The following is a 25,423-nucleotide window of genomic DNA, read 5'->3' on the forward strand; positions in this document are numbered from 1 at the left end:
CGGGGCCAGATCTCTTCACTTATGTGGCAACTGCTGCTACTAGTATCTTTCGATCTTGATATGTGGCTTTACGATCCTGCTACGATCCTGCCACCATGGCGGTAGATTGCATCGACTGTGTATTAATGACAGGCTACTCAGCGGCCGATCTTCAAGTCTCGCCCAGAGAGCGTACTCGCGAAGGCTGCGTAGGATCGCCCTTCAACAGGAATCCAGCGAGCCAAGCTCACGCCTGCCGGCCGAAACGCCGCACTCGCCAGCAATACTCACGGTTTGTTTGTCAACGGTAGTGGACCAGCTCGAGTGTCCACATTCTCTCGAGGCTTTCGGCTCTGATCGAGTTACAAGGTCAGAGAATATACGGAGTACAGAAGTACTAAACCGGAGTCCCATCTTGACGATCGGAATGGTGCAAGTTGGCACTCTTCCCTTCTTCCGGGTACTTCACTCAGTCTGTCGCCCTCTCCTTGGTAATGATAAATCATGTCGAGACACGAGCGCTGAAGCATAGTGAATGCCTACACGTTCTCACCATGTCCGCATTCGATAGGCTCATGGTCACTTCGTGAGCCTTGACGCGTCCCCCGCGAGTTGGAAGTTGGAACAAAGACCATGCCGACTATGCCGAGCACTGCGATCCTGATTCACCCTGTGGCGTGCCGAAGATAGCAGCGGAAGGGCCACATGGTGGAGCTAAGCCGCATGGGACGTTGGCTGCCCCTATTTTGGCATCTCGGCGAGGCGCAGACCCCCACAAGGTCGCCGTCACGAGGTGGGCCAGCGTGGCTTGGTGTCTGCTTTTGTCCGATTCGAATGCAGGTCGCGGGCCAGGTACCTCAGATTTGGTGATGAAGCCAGCCAGATGCGTGTACTCGCAGCATAGCGTGAATCTCAGCTGCAAGCTTCAGACTCCTTCGCACGCGTAGCAGCCCGTATAGAAACCCGGATGTCGTCACCAATCCCCCCATCCAGATAGCAGCATAATCCGACAGTGCTTTCATTGGTGGTGTCGGTGTGGTGGTTTTGGGCTTTGTGCCATCCGCCACGGTCTCATCTAGTACGCTGGGCACGAAGTATTCCATCGTGGAGTTGAGCCGGTTTTAGGACCCGAAAAGCCTCGCTGCCATGCCATAATGCCTGGGCTGTCTCTGGCTCCCAAATCCTCTGGCCAAACAGTTGCGGTGCCGGACTGCTACCCGTGCACCATCCTGAGCCCAACCCTGACTTTGGACCTGCGCCGTGCGCATGGTTTAGCTCGGCTTTCCCACGACGAGCTCAGCCGTGGAGCCAAACAAGAGGCTTTCCAACTGCGCGATTCAGCCAACCATCAGAGCCCACATGCCTCATATCTTCCCCATCTTCTCCCTTGTCATCATCATCTCATTCACCGTCTGTTAACGCACGGTTGACCTCTTCACCGGCCTGTTTTCTGCAGCTCTTGCAGTCTGCATTTCGGCCTGCCTTTTCTTCAATTTCCTTCTCTCAGTGCCCGCCCCTTCTTGGGAGCACGGACTTCGGTGTCGATCCTTCTGTGCGTGTCGGCTTTACTAGATCTTCACCGTCATCCACGTTGATACAGCACCAGCCTCCCTCCTTCCCCAGTCATTTCCGTCTACTCCCACTTAGACTCTATACTGGGTCCGAGACTCGACAGCGTCCAACAAGATGACAAAGTTGACAAAGTCACCCCCGCCGGCCTATCCAGGCAAATCGAATGCTCCAGGCTCGCTCGCGACCGCTGTGCCATATGAGAGTCTGCGACAACAAGCGCAGCCACCCGTGCCAGTCACAACAGCTGTGCTACCCAGTTCATACAACGATCCGTTACCTGACACGAACCCGTTCTCCCCAAATTTCAGACCCGACCCAATCTCCAACAGTGCAGAAGCCACTCCTCTCTCCCCAGTTTCGCCCGTCGCTGCAACGCAGCCTCTTACACGATCATCAGAAGCGCCAGTCCAGGCACCCACACCGCAGAGACCTGCCGAGCTGAGACAGTCGGTCAATCTGCGACTACATGATGGCAAGTCACATGCAAGTGCACACCGGGTCCCAGAGAAGGAGAAACCAAAGACGGTCAAGGTAGCGAAGGATATGCATGATGGTGCACTCCCACCAGTATACAAACGTCAAGCGACAGATCCAATCGTTTCTTCCCAAGGCACGACGTCTACCGCAGGTGCGCGCGAATGTGGCAATTGTGGAAAGAAATCCGGGACTCAAGGCACTGGGCACGGTTGTCACCATTGCGGGAGGCGCACGACCACAGGACAAGCATCCACTGCTTCCCCCACGGCCCCTGCTCCAGTGCATACTCCGTCAGCACACGCTAGGGCGGTCTCTGAATCGCAGGCTTCGCACAGCTCATCCCGTATGTCGGAGCTCAGCACAGCAGGTCCCTCAAGCTCACCCAGCTCATCGACCCATACGAGATGTTGCACAAAGTGTGGACGATATAAGCGACCGAGCCTGGAAGCCAGCCCCTTCGACCAGGGCCGCCCGAATGGAAGCGGCCCGGCAAGAGCCCCAGTGCCAATGTCAGCCCATCCAGCGATGAGACCCAGCCTCGTCATCCAGCCAAATGCGCCTGCCAACAACGCGGTTTACCCGAAGATCGACGTGATCCCACCCTCAGCAGCCACGTACAGAACGGTCAATTCGCCATTCACACCGTACGGGGACGACTTGCCACTTGTTGGCCAAGCCAAGAGAGCAGAATTTCGACTCTTCCGCAACTCATCGCTCGTACGTTCGTTATCCCGCCGGTTGAGCAGGAAGGACAAGAATGTGGCCGCTCCAGCACCCCTCCCAAGCCAACAACTTGCACGACAAAGTGGCGAACAGTCTGCTGGTAATCTCATCAACATGATCAGCAACGCAATGCAAGGACCTGTGCCCGAGCGGGAGGGCCAGTACTCCAAACTTGACGGGGACCGCCCGGAGACCCCTTTCTCTTTCGTTGGTGGGAAAGATGAGGCAGATGGCTTCGAAATGGTTAATATCCGCGGCGATCGTGCTTCAGTCTCAAGCCACGACAGCTGGTCCAAAGAACCCATCGCGCCACAAATCAGTGTCACGCACTCGGACAGCGACATGTACGCTGGAATCCCCCAGGACCATATCGACGTCGCTCCCAGGCCCAGATCTACGGGTCCTCAGCGCTTGACAGTCGATGATGTAAGCCGGCCCCCGATCACTCGATTCAAGAGCTTGAGACAGGGTGTTCAACGGATGGGCAGTGGTGTCAGCCGATCTACCAGCTTGAAGAGACTTGGAAGCTTGAAGACGGTCCACCATGCATGGTACGTAGAAGGGACGGATGGGAATAACGAGAACATGATTCCTGCGTTCTAAGGGCGGATTCATGACAATCTTGACGTTGGATTATCAGTTTCACGATTTGCGGGATTATGATTTGTCTTGCAGGATTTCACATGATACCATTCAAAGCTTGATCGATTGTTATTATGCTAGAATTAATGTAGTATTCATAGCGCTATAGTTTGAAAAGCATGCCGTTTTTGCACAGAAATGCTCTTTATCACAGCTGTCAATCCTGGCTAGACGAGCACCAACCTGGCGCCCGCTGGTGGCATTGCCTCGACCGGTGATGTCAGTTTCACCTCACTCCAACTTCACATCCTCCACCACCATACGACCACTTGAGTGTAGAACGGCCTTGGTCACTCATAATACACACCGCATCTGCATAGCATCTGCATAGCATCCTCCTCGGCACTCACATTACCCTGAATCGACTGATAGCACGACCATCAACGAGACGTCGCCCGAGCTGGCCACCTTCGCCCTCGCACAAACCCTCGGCCGCCTGGAGGTAGAGCGACGAGCCCAAGCAGCCGCCAACAACATGGGCGACCTACAATCCGCAAAACAATTCCTCACATCGCTGGATAACAAAACGTCGAAATACCAGGCCGACCATGTCTTCGACCCAAAGACGTTTCAGATGAGAGTACCTGTAAGTCTTCTGCCGCGCCGTGGATTCCCATCAATGGGGGGCCGGCTATGCCTTGCGCAATCACCTGGCGGAAGGATAGCTGACGGCGGATGAATCCGATGCCATGGCACGACAAGTGACCTGGAGGAAAAGCATGCTAACAATATACGCGCCAGTATGTCCTTCCCAAACTCTCGACACCACCACACCCGCCGCCGCCCAAATCAGCGCCCACCACCGCTCCAGCACCGGGCGCCGAACCCGCCACTCCGACTGTCACCCTGATCCTCAAGTCCGCACGAAATCCTCACATGACGCTCACGCTTCCTTCGATAGAACCCACGACGACAACCTTGCAGGCAATCAAAGAACAAATCCAGTCCTATCTGGGTGGACCCAGCGTTGTAGCCACGGAAAAGATCAAGTTGCTGTGGAATAAGAAACCTATTCCGCCGAGTAAGAGGACCATTCGGGAAGCGCTCGATGGGAGCGACGTTGTTGCGAAGGGCGGAGAGGTAGAGATCGGAGTGATGGTCATGGGTGGCGCGCCGGATCCGCCTCCTCAGGCACAGCCTCCGGCACATGAGGCCAGTAAAGGCACGGCTACGACGGCGACTCCGGCTCCGACTTCAGAAAAGACGGCAGGCGGTGAAGCAACGCCGATGGAGGGCGTAGAGAGCACGACGGAACCGGTTCAGCCTGGTGGGATAAGTGGCGAGAATGTCTTGGAGACGAGTGAATTCTGGACCGATCTACAGGGATTCTTAGAGCAGAGGATACGAAGCTCGGACGAGGCCGTCAAGTTAAGAGCAGTGTTTGAACGAGCCTGGAGGAGCTCAAGGACCGCTCCTTGAGCTCGGGTCCAAGGGTATAACGACACGAGCAGCTCAAGATCTGAGATACACAGGGCTCATCTCGTCCCTCCAGCCATGGCTCTGAAGCTATCATGCACCATGATATGATGCAGGCATGATTCAAGACTTTCGTACACAGCGGTATGATGCATTCCTTTCCGTTTCTAATCCCGCTGTTTTTAATTCCTGTGACTCCCTTGCCGCAGTTGCACCAGACGCTCAAGTCAGTGTTGGGTGCAACAACCGAGCAGTAAGCCCGCCACACACTAGAATGGAACACCTCTGTCAGCAATCTACCAACGTCTTGCATAGTTCCGAAAGAGTCTTGGTGCTACATCTCATGCCGACTTGGACGTCCGGCGGAGGCGTGCGAAGGTAGGTTTGAACGGACACTCTTGGAATACCGGGTATAATCGTGGACCCGCCAGAGAGGACAACTCTGTGCAGCATTGTTGAGGACCGGCCTCCCTCCATTCCGCATGTCAGGGGATCAATGGGACGCCATCCAAGCTGTACTGTGCAGAGTATATTGTTCGCTCCCAGCCCCATGTTCACGACAGCGATGCCACGCGACTTGATAGCCAGTCCACTCTAGCCGATGACCTTGATATATATCACTTCCTCGCCAACTGTTTCCGCAGGTTCTCATAATCCCCCTATGCGACGACGTCTCCTGGCGGCCAGAATTCCTCGACCACGGATCCCCATTGACACCCATTCGTGTACAGTATAGGTCTGCACCGTGACTCGCGGGGCGGCAAGCTTGGCTATACTCCGTACCTGTCGTGGCAAATGCTTTCCTTTCCCGTTCACGATGCTTCCCGGCTGGGCGTCGACGTGCGTAGATTTCCGACTCCCACGTCTATCACTATTTATCCCCGTAATCCCTGCAGAACGCACGGATTCTCAATATCAAATGTATGCTTTGGGCATGATTTGCAGGATATGCTACCAGAAGCAGCACACCAGCACAAGAGCATAAGAAGCATAGCGACACGCCCGTCCCAGATATATCCGCACTCTCCTGACAGCTGCTGACTGACTCGTGGGTCCGAGATCTTCAGCAAGGCCGTCAATCATCGCTTCGTACTGTATGTACATCCACCATCACCTCGTATACACGTCAGACACACGGACCATGGAATTCGATGTGATGGTTCTGCTCGCTCCGCTCCATTCTCGACCTCCCAATGCAAAAGTGTTCATCAAGGAGCCCCTACACTTGCACAACCACTTCGAGGGTTTCAGAAAAAAAATCCAACTTCAGGTCCAAGCTTGAACCCGAAGTCGAACTCGAAGTCGAAGGTGAAGCCGAACCCGAATCGAATAGGTAAAAGTAGCTAAAATTACCGGAACAACGATCCTACTATATGATATATGATATAGCACATACTTAACTGTCCCAAAATCCAACTACAAGCACTCACTTGTACCGAAACCCCACCCGCGTCCGTATTGCAGTACGCCTTGCTGAGAAGACAACGCAGACATAATTACATACCATATACGGCACCTAGGTTGAGCCTCTCTCTCTATGCACTCTAGGCGCTCATCGAAGTGTAAGCTCTCGTAGACAGCTAGGGAAGAGGGAGCATTCTCGTACGCAGCTAGGGAAGAGGGGATCACTGGCCTGCTCGCATTTGTTTTGGGACTTATACTACCCTCCCAAGAATTCATGCGTACTTGGCTCGCCCACCTGGACAACCGGACAAGTCAGGCCCCTGTCTAAGGGCTGAGAGAACAAAAGGCGAGATGTACAAAGTACGAAGGTTGAAGTACAAAGTACATACACACCTGTGTCTCGCAAAACGCGACTTGATATTTTCTTTCGCCGTGAATTTATTGTAAAACGCCAAAAGAACGGAGTCCATGCGAGTCCATGCGAGTGCATACCGCGTAGGGATATCGAAAACCGGTCATTATATTCGCTTTCATGAGGAATTTCTGTACAGGCGATGTTATGGTGGTGGTGGTTGGAGGATCCTACCTATGCACCTACCTCTATACTTGCACGCACGCGGGCAAATGTACTGACTGTGCTGTACTATACTCGAATCAGCGTGAAGGCTCGAGGGTACACAAGGTACTGTATACTGTGTAGCAGGCTATGTTGGGACCGCAGTGGGCATGCCTGTCATGGACGACGATTTTCACGTTGGACGCAATACTCTGTATGGACCGCACGGAATGGACAATCACATTGCAAATAGAGTCTCATTGCTGTCATGTTCTACGCGACCAGATGTGTGTCGTCTCATATCGTACATGGTACATGCCCATAAGTGCCTGAATGTCTGCCGTCTGCCGTCTGCCGTCTGCCGTCTGCCGCCTGCCATCCATGTGCTCGTGTACTCGTGTACTCGCTCGGTATCCCTGCCTGGAATGTTTGCCTGGTCACCATCAGCCCCCTCCCTTCCCTTCCCTTTCCTTCCACAGGCTTGTACTCAATTCGCAAGCAAGGCAAACACAGCTGCGAAAACAACAGCACCCAAAGTGATGCCTCCCGCACGGGTTGACGACGACGCTCCATTAGACGACGCACTAGAGCTGCTGCCACTCGACGTTATGTCGGTGGAATCAGAACCAGAGCCAGAACCAGAATCAGAGTCCGTGTCGTCGTCGTCACTCCCTGTCGTCCCACTGGACCCCGTGTCCACGGCAGCATTATAAGTCCCCGTAAGGACGTTGCCAGACCCGCCCGTCGGGTCGGTGAAGTCGCCCGTCGCCATATCAATGCACAGCGGGATGTTCTCGTACACGAAGCAGGTTTCGGCCGCCGTGCAGGTCAAGTAGAGATCGCCACCGTCGCTACCATCGCCACCACTCTGGCGTGGCGACAATCCTGCTGCTGCTGCTGCTGCGGCTCCACTGGACGCCCGACGGGTATGATGTTGCAGATGGTCGCGTTTGCGTTTGCCGCCGGCGGCGCTGAGGAACGAGTTGCCCCCGGCCGTGACTGCGTCGTTGAAGTAGTCCGAGTAGAGCGTCTGCTGCTGCGAGTAATACAGTTGGCATTCGGCGTCGCAGTCGCCGCTGTCGGGCGTGTACCCTGACGTGTCGGTGCCTGAGTCAGAGGTGCTGTCCGGGAGCACGTAGCCGACCGAGGCGTCGCAGTAGGATTGGGCCTGGGCCAGGCGTGCAGTGGCCGCGATGGCGAGGAAGAGGTACGAAGTGGAGGTGAGAGTGAGAGTGAAGGTCTTCATTGTGGGCAATGACAGGAAAGAAGGCAAAGACTGCGGTAGATGGGCAGAGGATTCAACGAGCGTGAGTGTTGAGAGAAGGAGCGTAAGACAGACAGAGGTCTGCAGTGTTCCGGCTTCAAAACGAGAGAGTACACACACACCTTAGTTGCCTTGTGAATGGGACAGAGAACGTCCACACACCTTGATATACATGTTTGCAAGAGTTCCTAGGACGGCCACGAGGAAAGGGACCTTTGGCGAAAACTCGTTTCTCCCGGCGTCAAACCAAGCTCAGGGGTGAAGTGTTGCTTGATCTGGACGGCGAGGCTTGAAGCCAGGCTTGGTATTCGTATAAAAACGATATTGTATGGGCGCCACTACCGGTGCCGACGTTGAGCTCTGGGCGTCTGGCGTCCTTGGCAGCTGAACTCATGACACACTGGGGATCTGGACTTCTCAGAGAGTCTTAGACCTTCCGGGCCGCTGGATGGGGCTTACCGCTGGCTTTGCAGAATCGTCCGTTTTGTGCTCTGTACTCATTCCCTATACTGTACAATTGGGCGTCTACTTATCCTCGCGATCAGTGGCAGTGCTTGCTGTGTAGGTGCCCACAACGACCTTCGCCTACCGGTTCCGGGGAAAGGAGATATAAAATGAGTATGGCCCCTTCGTTGAGGTGGCGGTTTCGTCACGCGCTTTGATACTGCCAAGGTGTTTCTGGTGATGGATGCTACTGGAGGAGCTCGTATTCTTGGAGAGAAGTCTAGAGTCGTTCGCTCCGAGGCTAGAGCCAACCCCTGACCTTGAATTAGGGCCTCGGGAGCGGAAACAGGAGGGTTGAAAGGGGAAGCATGGAACTGGAGAAACCATCTTCCGGAAGAGATCCAATGTATCATGCAAGGGTTCTCTCGGGAAAGGTCCTCGACGCAGCATGTAGGATTCAATTGAAGGGATGCAACTAGGAACACCTCCCAATAAGAAAGCAGGCAGTCACACGTCGTCCAAGCTAGATTTCCTATACAAAAAGTGTTGATGAATCTGACTGACTACCTCACCTGTTGAACAAGTCGAGTAACATAGCCATCCTAGGGGACGAAGGAAAATATAACCAGGACGTCGTCGTATTATGTACCGCTGCGTGCCAGAGATCCTATCCATTCCATACAGACAGACAGGCCAAACTGGAAAGGACATGTTAACCTTGATTCCCAAGCTGATGCGTACCTCCAACATCTCAAGTGTCCAATCAGCTCGATCGTGTCCTGTACCTCACGATCAATTATCTACATCCGCTGCCCTCCCTCCAATGCTGCCCGTACTGGCTTCCTTGCCTAATGCATGCCGTGTCGTCCGAACCGCTTCTCACCGTACCGGTGTCGCTGCAAATCTCTCTTCAGGCCAGACTCATACGAGGCGGGCTTGTCGCCACCACCGGTAACGTAGGCATCGTAAGCCGAGCATTCGCTCTGGAAGCTCTCGCTCGTGTAGTAGTCCGAAGCGGGGATCGCATCAGGCTGCTCAATGTACTGCAGAGCCATACCACCGTCGGCGTGCCAGATGATGTGGCAATGCATGACCCAAGCGCCCGGGTTGTCGGTTTGGAAGCCAATGACGGTCCAGCCACCTTGCGGCGCGCCACCCTGGCCGGGGATACCGAAGAGGAGGGCTGTGTCTCGGCGGATGGGGTTGGCGAAGTTGAGGCTCGAGGCCTGCGCAGAGCTGAAGGTGCCTTTGCCTTGGCCCAGGACGGAGAAATCGTGACCGTGCAAGTGGATAGGATGCGAGGTCTGGAAGTTGTTCTGGATGACGAAGTAGACCCAGTCGCCTGGCGTGCCGTCAAGGACCACTGCGTTGGAGTAGATGGAGCTGTTGAAGCCGACGCTTGGGAGCGTGGCCATGTTCTTGAGCGTCGGGTTGTCGTAGTCAACGGTGATGGCGCTGCTGCCCAGGGTGCCGGCGGTGTTGGACGAGACGGAACCCATGGGGCCGAAGTACCATCTGGTGATGGGGCCGTAGCCGTCAAAGGCCTGCTGCGCGGCGTTGCCACCGGGGAGGAGCTGGGCACTGGAGGTGAATTTGTCTTGAGATCCACCGTTCTTCTGAACGAATGGAACCAGGCTGGCGAGGGGCTCGTCCTTGCAGTCGGTTTGGAGGGTTGAGCCAATTGTCGGGGTCAAGGTGTCGGTAACCGGCGCGCCGCAGCTGCCCTTGTAAGTGAAGATACCGTTGGCCAGGGAGCCGAGACCGTTGTTCAGATTCTGGGTACCGCAACCGGTTTGCGTGATGGCTCGGAGGAAGTAAGCGCCAGGAGTCTGCGGGAGTGTCAGTTAATCGCCGGAAAAGTATCACAGATGGAGGAGCGACTTACCTGGTTCATCTCGACGATGACATTATACCGTTGACCGGGGTTGATGTACAGGGTGTCAGTCGTATATGGCACAATCGGAGTATAATCAGCGCTGATGACGGTCATCTTGTGATTGTCAAAGTGGATAACATAAGAAGCCTGCGCAGAAGAGTTGATGATGCGGAAGAGATGCTTCTTGCCAGGATGAACGGTCCATTCCGCAGACTTGCCCTTGCTGCCATCGACTGCCTTGTTCTTGCCGTTGAGCATGTAGTTGACCGCTGCAGGGAGGGGACCTCGGAGACGTGCAATGTTCCACGCCATCTGGAAGATGGTCTGGGAGAAGATCTCATCAACCATGACGGTGCCCATATCGTAGTCGTAGTTGGCGGTTGAAGGTCCGTGGATGATGACGGGCCCTCGGATACCACCACCATACTGGGAAAGGGCGTGAGAGTGGTACCAGCCAGTTCCGTAGGTCGAAGCATGCCACTTGTAGGTACGCACAGCAAGGGGTGGGATAGCACACTCAGTAACACCAGGGACACCGTCCTGATCGTTGGTGTCGATCTGTCGCACACCGTGCCAGTGAATAGTGGTAGCATTGTCAGTCATCAAGTTGGTAACTGTCACCTCCACCCAGTCACCGTAGTTGACTTCAATCAGAGGACCAGGAGTTCCGCCGTTGATCAAGAATGAAGGGCGAGAAGTGCCGTCGAAGTCGGCCTGGCCGGAAGTGATGGTGAGTTGGAAGTACTTGGTGTCGCCAGACTCATAATGGACATGTGTATCATCGCCAACGGACTTGCCGCACCACTTGCTACGGTCGTTTGCGGTGTTGTCATTGCAGCCCGTCTCGGGAAGAGCCGAGACGGTCTGAGATGGGATGCAAGAAGTGGATGACGTGGTAGTCTTAGTGGTGCTGGAACTTGTGGTCAACGACGCCGAGGTGGTGACGCCGGCAGAGGTCGTGGCGCTGCTGGTCGAGTGGGTGCCCGCAGGAGAAGAGCTCGTGCTGCTGTCTTTGCCTGGGCCATCTGAACCGTGGCTTGAGGTCGTCCCTGCAGAGGTAGTGTACGTTGGCAGAGTCGGTGCAACAGGAGAGCTCGTGGTGGAGTCTGAGCCGCCTGGATGATCGTGGTTGTAGCTTGTTGTGGTCGAGCTGGTCGAGTCACCGCCGTGCCCGCCGTGGCCGTCGTCAGTCGATGAAGAAGTGGTTACAGGGCCGGCTGGGGTGGTGGACGACGTCCAGGAACCAGGACCGCCTCCGTGTCCGCCATGACCGTCGTCATTCGATGACGAGGTGGTCCCCGGACCAACCGGGGTGGTGGAAGAGCCACTTCCGTGGCCGCCATGTCCACCATGACCATCATCATCGCCTCCGTTTCCGTTCCCCGGGGTCGTTGTAGCTGGGCCTCCCGTCTTCGTTGTCGTGGTCACGACACCCGTAGGAGAGGTTGAGCCCCAATCGTCCCATGCCCCTGTTCCTGTTGGCCCGTCAGGCGCGCAGGTCCAGTAATCTGTGATCGGGCAGACGGTGACGGTTCGTGTTGTTGTGACCACCACGACTTCGTCTACTTCGTGCGGCTTCCCTGCCACGGCGAGGGAAGCCAGCGGCAACAACGCCGCAGTGTAAAGGAGTGACTTCATTAGGAAAGGAGTGACAAAATAAAAACGAAGGGACGAAAGCAACTGCTTTCAAAATCACGGTTGGTGTGAGAAGGAATGTAGAGACAGGAAGAGCAACAAGATGGAGGTCGCCTACAACATGTACAAATAAGGCGGCTCATTGTCGGTTTAGCCATAATTCCGAGGCGTCGCTTGATGCAAGCCATGGAGTGCTTGACTGTCATCATCTCATGATTCTCAGACGCGCCTCCGCCACCTGGAACGAGGTCTCCCGCCGTCTTTGCACGCCCGAGACAGAAGATCTTACCCACCTTGACTGTGATTTCGCGTCGCAAAGAGACAGGGGCACGCGGCCGATGTGTGTTGAGCCATGGCTCGGCTGTTTTCTTTCAGTTGGTGGAGCCAGGCTTGTGGCTGCGCTGGCGCGCCATGTGGTCGATTCTCGGCAAAAGGAGATTGGAAAGCGCAGGGAAAAGGAGGTTTCGTGCATAGCCATTTGATGATGGGGCTGACCACGTTCTTGGCTGGTGGAGGTTGACTTGCCTTCAAGAAGACCTAGCAGGAGATTAATGAAACGGGAGACTTGTCAAGAGCCACATAACTGGAGCCAAGGGCAGCTGAGACAGGGGTGACAGGGACGGACTCAGCGCGTCATATCTCGGATTCGGAGGCCGTCCATGTCAGAGACCATATGATAGATGTCGCATGGCAGCCGTTGGCATTGACTTTGTTGCTGTCATGGTCCAGTACATGCACCGCAACGGTAAGTCGAATCGTGTAGAGGCGTGTTGTTGAAGGCGGAAGGTCAGCAAAGAAAGACGACGGTGAATGTGGAAGTCGCCTGTGTTCGCGTAGCGTTGCGGGGGCGTCTCTCCCCTGACTCGATTGCACGCTCAGTATCCACGGTTAAGGCTAACAGGCCAGGCCTAGGCGAGCTTTGTAGGCGCTAAGGGTTTAGGGGCCGCCTACCCAACGCTAATCTCCAGAAGCATCGATGCCCTTTCACATCGGAACACTAATTTCTTCCCGCGGGCCGAATCAGGTACGTACTGGGTAAGGCGCCCATCAACCCGCCCAGACGTCTTTTCTAATTAAAGGCCGTACCATACGAGTTGGGAAGATTGCTCTGAGACTCGAACAGCGTTTGTTCGGCGCCTCGGTCTCCATCACGAGACGGGCCAAAGCATCGCGCAAAGCTTCATCGGAAAGCCTCAGAAGCTGAGAGTGCCGCAATGTGATCAGAGAAGAGGCGCATTGGGTCGCATGGGAGAAGGTTCGCTAATCTTATATATGGCGATTTGGAAGCTCTCAAAGCCGCCAACATGCATATCCAGTGTCTCGCTGTGAAGGCTGAGCACGGATTGAATCGTGGAGACGTGTTTTGCCAACAAATTCCCACCTTGATATTTGACTTTCACCATGCCATGATTATGCACCTTTCGGCCACGAGTACGGAGTAGGTACGGAGTACCTCGTATTTGATGAGCCCGTCTAAAGGAATTCGGACGGGTTCCGTGGAATGAGTTGATTGCCGCTTGACTGAGACCTGTCCCGAATCCGTTTGCAACTGCATTGTCGAACTCTTAAGACCTGGCTTTGCAAGTTACCATGCTGTATTTGAAGTGGCGAAGCTTTGGGCACCGGTCACTTATGTACAGTATACTCCCCTGAAAACGTTGATCAGAAGGCTCTCCTACAAATCAATCGCCCGAATCATCTTTCCTGCTGCTGGTGGCCGACCCGGAGTGAGATAGGCTGCAACTTGATAATCCCAAGGGTGTACTGTTTGCAGCATTGCCAGGTATTCCCCAAGCTGCTGTGAGCTTTGACAACCCGACCAGGCTTGAATGCGAGTGGCACGACAGCTCAGGCCCACTTTCCAGTACAAATACACCTAAGTAACCACATGGCAGGCCGCCTGCATCACCGTTTCGACGCCTGCAGAGGAGACGTGCATGCATGTTGACAACGTGAATGAACGAGCATGTACGAGTACCTCACTCTGGACGTTGAGACCAGTCCTGACAGGACTCGACATTACTCACTTGTCTGGCCACCAAGTATCGCTGATTTGGCATGACCCTTTTCGTCCCAGCTCGAATATACTAGCCGGGGAAGATATTACCTGGTAAGCGGACGCATCGCAGCTTGACGTCTGAAATCAGTGTCATAGCATGTCCAAGCTGTAGTCGTGGTGAATAGCCCAGGAGACACTATCTTGAGACCACGCCTGCAGACACATCACGTCAGAGACAACCGTCCTGTACGAGGTACCAGACACTCTGTACTCCGTACTTGGGTCTGTACTCCGTACCTCACACAAGACTCCAGATGCTCAGCTCTTCCCTAATCCCCCGCATTCGCACAAGTGTACGACGCTAGCTTGACCTACTCGTACAGTAGCCGCCTCCGGTCAAGGTTACGCAGCATGAAGCTTAATCCGCCGGCCCTGCCTGTACGTGCTCGGACTCTGTACGAATTCTCGACAACTCATGTTCTCAACTCTCGACGCCTAAGTCCTGCAACGACTCATCGCAGACCATAACATAGCGCAACATACCTCCGGGCCGTCGACATTCATCCACGAACCACATCGACTTTCTCGCCCCCGCCCAGTCCAAACATTCCCGGCCCAAACCCACGATGCCCACCTCCCGCTCCCCTTACTTGTACTACATTGCCCGTGCCTCCGGCCTCTTCGCCGCCGGTCTGGGCATCAACGCCCTGCTGAACCCTCGCGGCGCGCTCGCAATGTGGGGATTCCCGCACCCGGGTGCCGTCGCCTCATCCACGGACGATCAGTCCTCCGGGTCGGATTCGCAGCCCGCAGTCGCTGACGTCGACATCACGAAAATCATCGACACCCCCGAAGGCCGCCTCGCCGAATCGCTCATGATGCTATACGGCTCGAGAACGCTCGTGCTGGGCGTGGGCCTCTTGTCCACGAGTTTCTGGGGCAGTCACAGGGCGTGTACGGCCTTGGTGTGGAGCGCGACGGGCGTCGCCCTGGTGGACGGGTTTGTGAGTAAGCGCCAGATTGGAGGCGGGGAGTGGAATCACTGGGGGTTTGTAAGTGGTGTGACGCCATTATGTTTGTGCTGTATACAAGTTACTTTCCGCCTTCTCGGGACCCCGTACCCGGATTGATCCGTCCCTTCTGGGCTGGGCTGGCTAACTAAGCTTTTCTCCAGATTCCGTTTGGAGTGGTCGTGGGCAGCTTGATGAGCGGGATTGCGGACTAAGGAGAGCATGGTGGCTGGATGGGGGAGAGGAGATACCTGTACTAGCTAGCAGTGCTACGGGATAAATGGTGGGAGACGAGACCCGAGGTTTATTCGCCCCTAGTCTGCGTTCTTGTCCCGGTCTCACTGTCTATCGCCTTCATCTTAGCCCTCTCCAGCTGGCTAATTCGATGCATGAGGCTCCAGACGTGGCTCGCTTTCCCAGGGCTTACCGTTTGCGGGAAGAGACTGACGTTGGGAGATGGACGTGTTCCCAGCGATGTTAAATTCCGTGCTGGGATAATTGGGCGGCCCTACTGATTTCGAAAGTACGTATCGTTTCGACTGCAGCCGCTCTTATACAGCTCTCAGAGTTTTGAACAGATCACAAGAGAGGTAAGGAAGTCTTTGCGTACTTTTTACGGTGATCACTTCTGTTAAGGGGTCTTTATGCTCGTAATGCTGCATGCAACGTTGTAAAGCCTGCCACGTAGCCATTAGAGCTAGTGAGCTCGATTCGCTGATCCATGTTGCCCTTTGCTTGCATGCTAGAACGGGTTTACCCGACTAGCTCCTCGGAAGCTCAGACACCATACCTCCTTTCTACTTATCTGTTGGTTGGAACGGAATAGGTCTGCCTCCTGATGTGTCCGTGCTGCAGTGGTTTCCCTTCGCTTTAATGAGCGTCGGTCGACGGATGCTCTTTTTCTGGGGTTCCACAGTTGTGGGTGCCCTTTCCTGCGTCATCTTGAATCTGGGAATTGTTCAGTCAAGCTCGTTCGCTTCGGCGTTGCCATGAACGAACGGCGGCATCCTGCTATTAGGCGTCCGGTCACCGGCGTCACCACGGATGCAGCATCATGCCCTTGGGTCCGTATTCTCTCCGCGGGCTTGTATAGCAAATTGGTCGCGATTGCTCAGTTTCATTTCCTTCCGTGAAGATTGTGACAAGGTGGGTACACCTTTTCAATCAAATCCGTTTGCTGGGGGCGGGAGCGCGCTCAAGCTCTTCTGGGGGTGGCGCTTACATTCGTGGTGTCACAGCCATCGACATCTGGTTGCCTGAGATCACAGGCTTGGATCTCCCATTCGAGAAGAGACTTGTGGTACGGAAGTGTGTGAAGGCGAAAGTCCAGGCGTCCGAAATGAGAGTGACATGAAGTTCACCGAAGAGTGACTTAGACATAGTCGAGCCAAGTTAGGCATTGAAGGTGCCACCTGCGTAGAGTTTTGATAACAATGCTGCAGACAAGGTCGCTACCGGACTTCCATTTCCATCTGCTCGATCTCTTGGGCGTTGGCCACCATGTTTGAGCCTAGCAACGCTGAAGAATGATAGGCTGAGGCATTGGTCGATTCCTTTAGCGCACCAATGTTCGTCGATCTGACACCCCCGCCTGGCATTACAACGACCCTGCCGTCAGCCTTCTTCACGAGCCGTGCCAGCGTCTCACAGGCGTGAACCGCCTTCGAAGCTCCACCCGAGGTGAGAATTGAATGTATTCCGCAACCGAGGACATCTTCAAAAGCTTGATCTAGGTCAGTAGTCTCATCAAAGGCTCGGTGAAATGTGCATGGCAGCGGGTCAGCAAGACGGACTAGCTCGACGGTTCTTTCGACGTCAACGGTTCGATTATGCCTGAGGACGCCGAAGACAAAGCCGCTGACCATCTTCGTAGACTTGAAGGCGTTTATGGCATCCTTCATGATCTGGAACTCTGGATCCGTATAGACAAAATCACCGCCTCGGGGTCGAATCATGACATTGATGGGGATTTTGACTATGCCATGGATTTCGTCCAGCCACTTCAGCGGAGGAGTTGTTCCCCCGAGGTCCGCGTTGTCACACAGCTCGATTCGATCTGCTCCAGCCTCATTTGCGACGATGGCTGATTGCACATTGAAGCAAGCAACTTCCAGGAGTGTCATTCTCTCGTCGGTATGGACTCAGACACTGGATGGTAGAGATAAGGGAGAAGTGAAGTGAGAGTGAGGATCCGGAGCCGGAGAAACTCATCGGAATGCAGACACTTATGACGTCGCAGCACCGGGTCTTTGACGTCGCTCCACCATCCTCCATTCTTTACTGCTGTGATATGCCTGCTCTAGACGTCACGCAACACAGATACTTTACTTTGGTCTCTGTTCTGATCCTGGTCCTCGCGCTCTTTCCAGGCGTGCCGCAATACCTTCTAGGCCTGCCTTACCATCTACTCACTTTACCCTTCAGGAACACGAACAACCCACCAGTCGTTGTCTATTGTCCCGCAGGGTGCGTTCCGCACAATACTTACGACGACATGTCCACATCGTGGTTTCAGAAGACCTTCACACTGCCCTCAAAATCACGCGGCTCGTATCTCATCACGGATCATGTGGTGTCGTCGGTACCCGAGATCAAGGACTACAAAGTCGGGTTGCTCAATCTCTTCATCCAACATACATCGTGTGCACTATCGTTGAATGAGAATTGGGACAGTGATGTGCGGGAGGATATGAGCGATGCCCTGGACAGAATAGCTCCCGAAGATAGGAAAGGCAACCTATACAGACACTCCGCGGAAGGCTTGGACGATATGCCGGTAGGTATACGATGATGGTTGCAGCGGAGTGTGTCACTGATTCACCCACTAGGCACACATAAAGTCTGCGTTGGTTGGTGCAAGCGTGACAATCCCAATCACAGATGGGACCCTGAACACTGGCACCTGGCAAGGCATATGGTATCTGGAGTTCCGGGCGGCGAAGCATTCAAGAAAAGTAGTTGCAACAATCCAGGGCGAGAAAAGATGATCCACACGTTTCCTCGACTTAGAGGGCCATCGGCCAGATGCGCAGGTCATGTAGTCTTCGGACTCGACCAACATATGGTCCACGTCTGCCTCATTGGCTGGCCTCTGAGATTCTGCGAAACCACCTGAACTGGTTATCACATTCCTTGCTTTCTGTCGGCTGCTTCTGTGATTCGACAGCCTGCAGATAGGGACGCCAGTTTCATCTCAAGCGCCTCCTCGCCGACAAGTACCAAGTTAGGACGCTCGAACAAGACCAGCACCCCATTGGCCTCCTTGATGCACTAGCGACAGCATTTAGTGGCTGGGAAAACTGAATTGGGAATTCGACTACGCAGCCGTGACCGAACCTCGAATGGTAGCATGTTTTATCCATCCCACAGGTACAGGAAGAGCAAGTGTATGCTCACCGCGCACCGGACGTTGGGACCACCTCACGGTCTACGGGCCCTGGCAATGTGCAAGACCTCATTTGGACAATACAAGAGGGAGATATTCCATGGTCCTCTCTGGTATTGAGCTTCCTTGCTGCTCAGATCGGCGTAAAGTGGTGGTCATAATCATTTTGCAGCGATTTTCTGCTTGCAAGGAGGAAAATTCCATAACTCCATCAGTATAGATGTGTCCATGCCACATAGGCTCTAATATGATAGAGGCAGATCTTAATTAAGATGTGCTTGTTGCCTGATCTCTCCCGGCATGCGCGCGCGGCCTTGTTGGTAAAACCCGCTCGGCGAAACTAATTTTCCAGGCCGGCAAGGCTGGCCATCGTCACTTGCACATTTCTGGAGCATGGAGTACGGAGTACCAGCATTCTTGTTCTCTGCTGAAGTCGCCCATTTTGTACCACGTCAGCTGTGAGCGCATCGGTCGGAGCACCTTCGTCCAGGAGACCACTACCTTATGATTGCACCACTTGGAACTGTCGCAGCTTCTCAATCTGGGATGACCGTCGCGCTTCACAGTGACAACTTTACTCCGCAAGCGACCTTCTTGTCCAATCTAGGACCTGTCTCTTGCGCCTCACGTCCTGCTTAAAGTTGTCCTGCGTCATTTCTTGAATACAGAATGGCCGGCTTCAGTACACCTGAACTCGCGCGGACGCCATCGTCGCAGCACGGGAAGCAGATGTCGTCGCGATTGCTGAATATGAAGGTAAGCTCGCTCTCTCCCATTGGCTTCAGTCGTCGAGTCACGATACTTGAAACCCTCCCAGCACAGGTATTCTTCTAAACAAGCCACCGCGCAACCTATAGTTCATGCAAAGAGCCGCGGCTGCATCTCCCACGACGTCTGCGGCAGCGTCCTCTACTACTCACACTCCGGCCACGGAACCGTCATCTAAGCGACGTCGAGTCGAAAGCACTACTTCTTCCCCAGTGACCTCTATTCCAGGGACACCCATGAACGAATTGCCCAATGGACTTGCCTCTCCAACTATGGCACGAGGTGGAGTCAGTACGTTCAGGCGCGAGGAGGCAGATACAGAATGGGTCCTTGACGTGAAAGTGCAGGTACCACAATATAAGGGATCAGATTCGGCCAGAAAGACCAATCGCGATGGCAATACCGCCCTCAATAGGTTCAACGCCTTGGGGGACCAACATGAAGAGGGAGAAGCCAGCTCATCCGAAGACGATATTTGGACCGCCGCTCAACCCAGCGGGCGCCAGACTTTTGGCACGTTCCGGAAGCGGAAATCGAGGATTGCAACCCCATCAGATCGGATCCAAGCGGATGGTGACGAAGATCTGAGCTCTGCCTCTGACGCTGATGACCATTCTGAATCTGATGATGAATCCGGATCAGATCGCTCCTCAGACTCTCACACGGCGCGTGGTCATCAAACCCCAACAAGTCATGGCAAACGTCGGTCGCATCAGCCAAAGGACGTCAACTCTGACGAAGAAATGCGGCAAGTCCGCCAGGCGATCGAGCAAAAGCACCGTAACATGCGAGGCACTGCGATGGACCACCCGAAAGCCAAGCAGGGGAATAAGAGGAAAGGAAGAGAACAGGGAAGCTACAAGAAAAGGAAGAAAGCCAGAAAGACAATCTGACCATTCTGCTGGAGACGGATGGGGGGGGGGTCCTCCGAGACGAGCTGGCGGCGCGGCTGGGAGGTATGGTGATCTCAAGCGGGCGAGCCTGAACACTGATGGCTTCTTTTCGGATTCGACATGAAATTCCCTCCCAAAGCCCGCTAAGGGTCAGTCTACGTCTTGACCTCCACGTCTTGCCAGATCCAATGGCCACGTGAATTACATTTGCCTTTGAATATCCAGTCGATGATTCTGCCTTGCAGGGGCCCATGAGCGAACGACGCCCAGTCACCACGGAGAAGTATCGTGTCGGACGCTCTCCATGACACGCGAATACACGTCCTGTAGGGAAAGTCACCTGGCTCACATTTCCTGCCTTCGACCGATCCAGCTCTGGCGAGAATAGGGGAGTATCATGATTTGCCCAAGTATGTCGATGGCTCCCTCCCTAACATCAACATGAAAAGGTGTTCCCATGATTCCCGGTTTTCCCCCGATGTTGTACTCCGTGTTGTCACCCCGCCATGCTCCTGGAAAGCTTACCACCCAGGTGCCATTGCGACCAATCGCCTTTGGACCGCAGGGAAAGAACCTCATTCCCTTCTGAGGCTGGAGCTTTGCGTAAATTTGCGCTCCCGCTTACGTTACTGACGTTCATCTTCTACCTTTAGTGGACATGCAGAGAGCAAGTCGGACGTGAGTGGAATTCGAGGCGGAAGTCTTGGCAGTCGTTACTTCGGATCAAAGTCGCAAGGCTCTCGTACCTCGTACCTCGTACGGACCATGTACATACTGTGGTACTCCGTACAGCCACATACCTAGGCACCTACATGTGCCTGATGTTTTGGAGCTGGAGAAAATCGCCTTATATCACTTACTATGTGATATTCTTCGATACTGTCGTCCGTACCGTGTGTCTTGATCTTTATTCCTCATCCGTGCTTGACCAGAATGTGTTGTACAGTAACAAACACGGGTTTCAACATGCAGATACAGTAATTATGTATGGCTATCATTCCTCAGGCTCAGTCCAACCACTTCACCCATCGATATACCTGCATGTGATTACATGGACGATGGAATCATCAGGCCCTCTTCCCTGGATATAACTCCCCTCATAGACACAGCAGGCACTCTGCGCTGGACATCACTCCCCCTCATAGACACAGGAGGCTCTCTTCGCTGGACATCACTCTCCTCATAGACACAGCATATACAAATACGACCTCAAGCACCGTACTCGCTCCAAAGCCAGCGCTCCGCTTCCTCAGCCCTCCTCTCCACCCTATCCATCTCTCGCCAGATATCTTCTTCCGGCATCCTGTCCCGCCGGCGATGTGATCCCCTCCTCGTCCTTCTCCTCGTCCTTCTTCTCCTACCCCCTGTGCCGCGCCTCATCAACCGCCCCGTCAGCTCGTCATAATACGTAAGGGGAATCTCACGCCCGTCGCTGTCGTGCCCGTAGAAAGTCCCGCACCCGACCCAGCCACTCGGGAAATGAAACTCTTCATCATCATACCCATCATACCCACCATACCCATCCGTATGCCTAACCCTACACCTGCCCCGACCTGAGGGATAATCCAAGTCGGCGTCGTCGTCAAAGTCATCCCACGGATCTCTGCGACGACGACTACGACCCCGGCCTCGTCTTCGGCTCGGAGACCGCCGCCGCCGCCGCCGCCGCCCCTCCCCGTACTCATTGCCGCACCGCTCGCACTCTAGCCTGGTCAGTCCGTGCCGGCAGTGGGGCAGTCTCCTCGCACCGCCTGTGGCGAGGAATTCGTAGGGCTCGTAAGTCCCCGTGAGATCGTTGTATATGTGGTGGATGTTTGGGTTTGGGTTTGGGTTCGGATTGGGACGGCCGTGTCGATGATCATGATCACTGTGACGCAGAGGGAAGGGTCAATGCCAGAAAGAGACTGCGGACGTTGGATGGGCGGCGGGACAGGATGTAGCGGGTCGCGCGCAGCAGGCTCCCGAAGCGAAGGGGGTGAAGGAGGAGGCCATAACCAACCGCCCCAAACAAACGACCAACCAAGCGCATTATAATGTCAACCGTCTGTCTCTTGTGCCCAGTGCGATACGCGAAGGGCTAAAGAGAGAAGAACCCATTTGGGAGATTACGTGCTGGGCTTACCCGCTTCTGCCACGACTTCGACCGCTCCCACCACGACGTGGACTTGGACTGTAGCTTCCGCCACGCGTCGATCCTGAGAACCTTACCCGTTGTCCTTTTGAGCTGGGGGTGCCTTTGGTGCCGTTTTTACCTTCGAGATCAAAATCTGCGCTCCAATCCGCGTTGGAGTCGTACCAATGGATGTTGCCGTGGGAGTCAATCCAGTGGCGGAGGGATCTTCGTGGCATTCTTGCCTCGGACGACTTCTTGCCGGGAAGATGAGATGTTGATGAGGTGCCAAGGGACTGGCCTTTGGCTCTATAGGTGGCGCAGAATGCGTTCGTCCGGACTTGGGTGCCTGTGGGTGGATAGTGCTGCGACGTGGATCGTCTCTGATCTCAAGATGAGTTACGACGATGTTAGCAATGATTCGGGGATAGTACCATGTGGAGGTCTCGAGGCTTGGAAAGGTAATAGGGATATATGATACCTTGACAGGAGGCCCCGAGGTGGTTCTATGATAGGGAGAGGCCGCGGTGGGAAGGCTCTGTGTTTTTGAGAGTCCAAGAGACGGACGGACATCACATTCCAAGGGAATTCGTGCTGGCCTTCTGGGAGCCTGTGCACTGTTGAACCAGGTGTTGAGGAGGAATCTGAGTTTGGGCGAGGCTAGGGGTTAGGAGATAGAGCAGGCATGTTTGGTAATTCTCATCGGCTTGTTACACTGTTTCCTGTGTAACATGTAGGTGGCAGAACGTCGCTGGCAGGGTCGACGCTCAGAGATCCATTCTCAGCCTGGAAGAGGGTCCAAAACCCCACCAGATTGACCGGAACCGTGTCGCATTTGAGGCGAGGGGAAGACACAATTGCACAACATCCCTGAAACCTCGCAGTGTCGGAAGTTTATCCATGATGTGGACTGTGGTGAGTGACGTGGCTGGATCTTTGATGTGCCCGTCGCCGAAAACGGCTCCAACAATACGTGAGGAAAACGAAGCCCACACCATGATAGAGCAGCGGCATAGCTCTCTGTGGCATGAGCGGGAAGAGAGGGTACGTCCGGACTGGGGTGATGCTGGCCTGCAGCTGCAAGACAGATATGCGAGGCAGGTCCCGGAGCAGGTACTTTGTTAAACAGGTCGTATCATGACGGAACCGTCGTGTAGACCGGGAGCACCATAGCGTGAAGGAAGAAACGAGATCCCGCCGAATGTGGCACGGTAGTCGCACAGAGGCTCAATTGCACTCACGCTTCGAGGCGACCAACGCGGCTCTGTCCAATCCTGCTGTTTGGAAGAACGAAGAGCATCGTACAAGGATGTGTGGACCGGTCGATCGTGCAGGAGAGCAAACATTGCTCGAGTCTTGTCACACGCGAATCAACCAAGTAAACACCCTCGTCGTGTAGTGGAGACAGTGCTTCACGACGATTCTCAGTCTTTGCCAGAGCAGAGTTCCACCGGAGCGGAAGGAGGGCGGCTAAGCAAATGTTGGCAAAGAAGGGACAGACAGGATCGAGCTACCGAGTGATGCTCGTCTTCCGTACCGCTCATGGAATCGAGAGTTGAAGGACGAGCAAGTCACACAACTTGGGAGCGGAGGACGAACAAGGCGCGCCGGTCAATAAGCCGACAGGCAGCAGTTTAGGTAGCGGCAGCAACGCCACATGCCTATCATCAGTCAGAAACTATGACGATCCAATGAATGGGTGAGTCGCAGAAAAGAAAGGGTATTGTCGATTCATAACAAATCCCAACTCGGGTAAACTCAAAGAGGGCGACAGGCTCCTCGTTTCAAAACAAGCACTGTTGACACACCCATGAAGAGCTCGATAATGGCCTCCTAACACACGCAGTGTTCTTTCTTATTGTTGTTGCAATACTGTTCTCCTCATTCACTCGTATCCATGACTAGACACCGCCACGATCCAGTCCATCACCAGAAATAGATAACGCCTAGGAGACACTGCTGGGAAGGATTCTTGAGACCATTTATGCGTCTGCCTTGTTCTTCTTCTTCTGCTCCACCTTCAAGAGAAGCGCTCTGTTGATGTGGGGAAGGACACCACCGAAGGCGATAGTCGCTCTGATCAACGTATCCAGCTCTTCATCACCGCGGATGGCAAGTTGCAGATGTCGAGGAGTAATGCGCTTGACCTTGAGATCCTTCGCGGCGTTGCCTGCGAGTTCGAGGACTTCGGCGGTCAGGTACTCGAGGACGGCGGTAACGTAGACGGCGGCTGCAAGATAGAGTGTCAGTGCACTTGTCGATCACGAGGAGCTTGGGTATGAGCCGTACCTTTCGCACCCACTCGCATCTTGTTCTGGGTGTTGTTCTTCAGGAAACGTTTGACGCGACCGCAAGGAAACTGGTAGAAGTGATCAGCTCTTGTTCAGCGATTATTGATATAGCGCAAGTCTTTGCGCTCGTAGTGGGAAAGGCGGATATAATCACACGCCCACTGCAGCCGCAACAGGTACGCGCAATGTGGCATCACCAAACTGTCCTTGGTGGCTGACAATGTGATGTCGCGCATACACAGTCTGCCTCACGCGAATCTGGGTCAAGGGTCAACTCACTTGCAAACCGGCCTTCGCGCTGTGCGACTTTTGAGGCTTTGCAGTCGCATCCTTCGCGCCCGTCGCCTTCCCTCCAATACTCTTGCCCTTGCCTCCGGCCATTGAATCAGCTGTCGTTGAAGAAAGGTATGAAGTTGTGGTGTTGACGCGACAGATGTCGTGGTGGATGCGACTGATAGGTTTGTTGTCGACGCGTCGAGTTGTTGATGGAGGAGGACGGATATGATGGAAGGCTAAAGCGAAGATGAGTGACAAAGTGAGTGGCAGGGAAGAGAAGCGGCGTGTTTGGTTCGTCCCAGTGAGAAAACATGTGGATTTGGCGCTAGGCTCCCGTTGGTGGGGCAAGCGAGCTTGGCATATTTTTGACCCTCAACTGCGCGTGAAGGGCCAGCCTGTCGATGACAAGGGGCGACAAGAGCTGTGGCACGGTGCTGGAGGCGAATCTTCACCGGCGTGAATACTTCTCATAACGACTTACCACCGTCCAACATGGTCTGCTGCCAGGGGAGCGCCAGCGCCATCCCGTGCGCGGAAGCATGTTGATGAGCAGCTCCAGTTCTGTCAGTGTTTGCAATCAAACTCAACTCATGAAGAACACTGGTAGTTCTGGATATGTCCTAGAGTAGTGAATACAGCGACCACAGTTTCGCGTTTCTAGGGCTGTTTGCATAGTGCCAGGGGCATAGGATGCATGTGTCAA

General features: G+C 54.5%; 9 protein-coding genes across 9 annotated transcripts; 5 read left to right on the top strand and 4 right to left on the bottom strand.

The window, feature by feature from the left end:
- Positions 1-1,665: 1,665 nt before the first annotated feature.
- On the top strand, positions 1,666-3,354 carry G647_03927 (uncharacterized protein; the record flags this gene model as incomplete). Its single annotated transcript, XM_008728272.1, has 1 exon — positions 1,666-3,354. One exon carries the CDS (start codon positions 1,666-1,668, stop codon positions 3,352-3,354), a length of 1,689 nt encoding a protein of 562 aa, XP_008726494.1.
- Positions 3,355-3,868: 514 nt separating this feature from the next.
- On the top strand, positions 3,869-4,812 carry G647_03928 (uncharacterized protein; the record flags this gene model as incomplete). Its single annotated transcript, XM_008728273.1, has 2 exons — positions 3,869-3,979; positions 4,135-4,812. The coding sequence occupies 2 exons, from the start codon at positions 3,869-3,871 to the stop codon at positions 4,810-4,812; spliced, it is 789 nt and encodes a 262-aa protein (XP_008726495.1).
- Positions 4,813-7,256: 2,444 nt separating this feature from the next.
- On the bottom strand, positions 7,257-8,015 carry G647_03929 (uncharacterized protein; the record flags this gene model as incomplete). Its single annotated transcript, XM_008728274.1, has 1 exon — positions 7,257-8,015. One exon carries the CDS (start codon positions 8,013-8,015, stop codon positions 7,257-7,259), a length of 759 nt encoding a protein of 252 aa, XP_008726496.1.
- Positions 8,016-9,325: 1,310 nt separating this feature from the next.
- On the bottom strand, positions 9,326-11,991 carry G647_03930 (uncharacterized protein; the record flags this gene model as incomplete). The annotated part of the gene is made up of 2 exons (XM_008728275.1): positions 9,326-10,306; positions 10,363-11,991. 2 exons carry the CDS (start codon positions 11,989-11,991, stop codon positions 9,326-9,328), a joined length of 2,610 nt encoding a protein of 869 aa, XP_008726497.1.
- A 2,622-nt stretch (positions 11,992-14,613) lies between these two features.
- G647_03931 (uncharacterized protein) lies at positions 14,614-15,212 on the top strand (the record flags this gene model as incomplete). Its single annotated transcript, XM_008728276.1, has 2 exons — positions 14,614-15,039; positions 15,162-15,212. 2 exons carry the CDS (start codon positions 14,614-14,616, stop codon positions 15,210-15,212), a joined length of 477 nt encoding a protein of 158 aa, XP_008726498.1.
- Positions 15,213-16,448: 1,236 nt separating this feature from the next.
- Positions 16,449-17,120, bottom strand: G647_03932 (uncharacterized protein; the record flags this gene model as incomplete). Its single annotated transcript, XM_008728277.1, has 1 exon — positions 16,449-17,120. One exon carries the CDS (start codon positions 17,118-17,120, stop codon positions 16,449-16,451), a length of 672 nt encoding a protein of 223 aa, XP_008726499.1.
- Positions 17,121-17,287: 167 nt separating this feature from the next.
- Positions 17,288-17,984, top strand: G647_03933 (secondary thiamine-phosphate synthase enzyme; the record flags this gene model as incomplete). Its single annotated transcript, XM_008728278.1, has 2 exons — positions 17,288-17,773; positions 17,826-17,984. The coding sequence occupies 2 exons, from the start codon at positions 17,288-17,290 to the stop codon at positions 17,982-17,984; spliced, it is 645 nt and encodes a 214-aa protein (XP_008726500.1).
- A 1,258-nt stretch (positions 17,985-19,242) lies between these two features.
- On the top strand, positions 19,243-20,043 carry G647_03934 (uncharacterized protein; the record flags this gene model as incomplete). The annotated part of the gene is made up of 1 exon (XM_008728279.1): positions 19,243-20,043. One exon carries the CDS (start codon positions 19,243-19,245, stop codon positions 20,041-20,043), a length of 801 nt encoding a protein of 266 aa, XP_008726501.1.
- Positions 20,044-24,135: 4,092 nt separating this feature from the next.
- G647_03935 (histone H2A.Z) lies at positions 24,136-24,825 on the bottom strand (the record flags this gene model as incomplete). Its single annotated transcript, XM_008728280.1, has 3 exons — positions 24,136-24,383; positions 24,443-24,512; positions 24,724-24,825. The coding sequence occupies 3 exons, from the start codon at positions 24,823-24,825 to the stop codon at positions 24,136-24,138; spliced, it is 420 nt and encodes a 139-aa protein (XP_008726502.1).
- Positions 24,826-25,423: the final 598 nt, after the last annotated feature.

This window comes from Cladophialophora carrionii (genome assembly GCF_000365165.1).
Source record: "Cladophialophora carrionii CBS 160.54 unplaced genomic scaffold supercont1.3, whole genome shotgun sequence".
Lineage (NCBI taxonomy): Eukaryota > Fungi > Ascomycota > Eurotiomycetes > Chaetothyriales > Herpotrichiellaceae > Cladophialophora > Cladophialophora carrionii.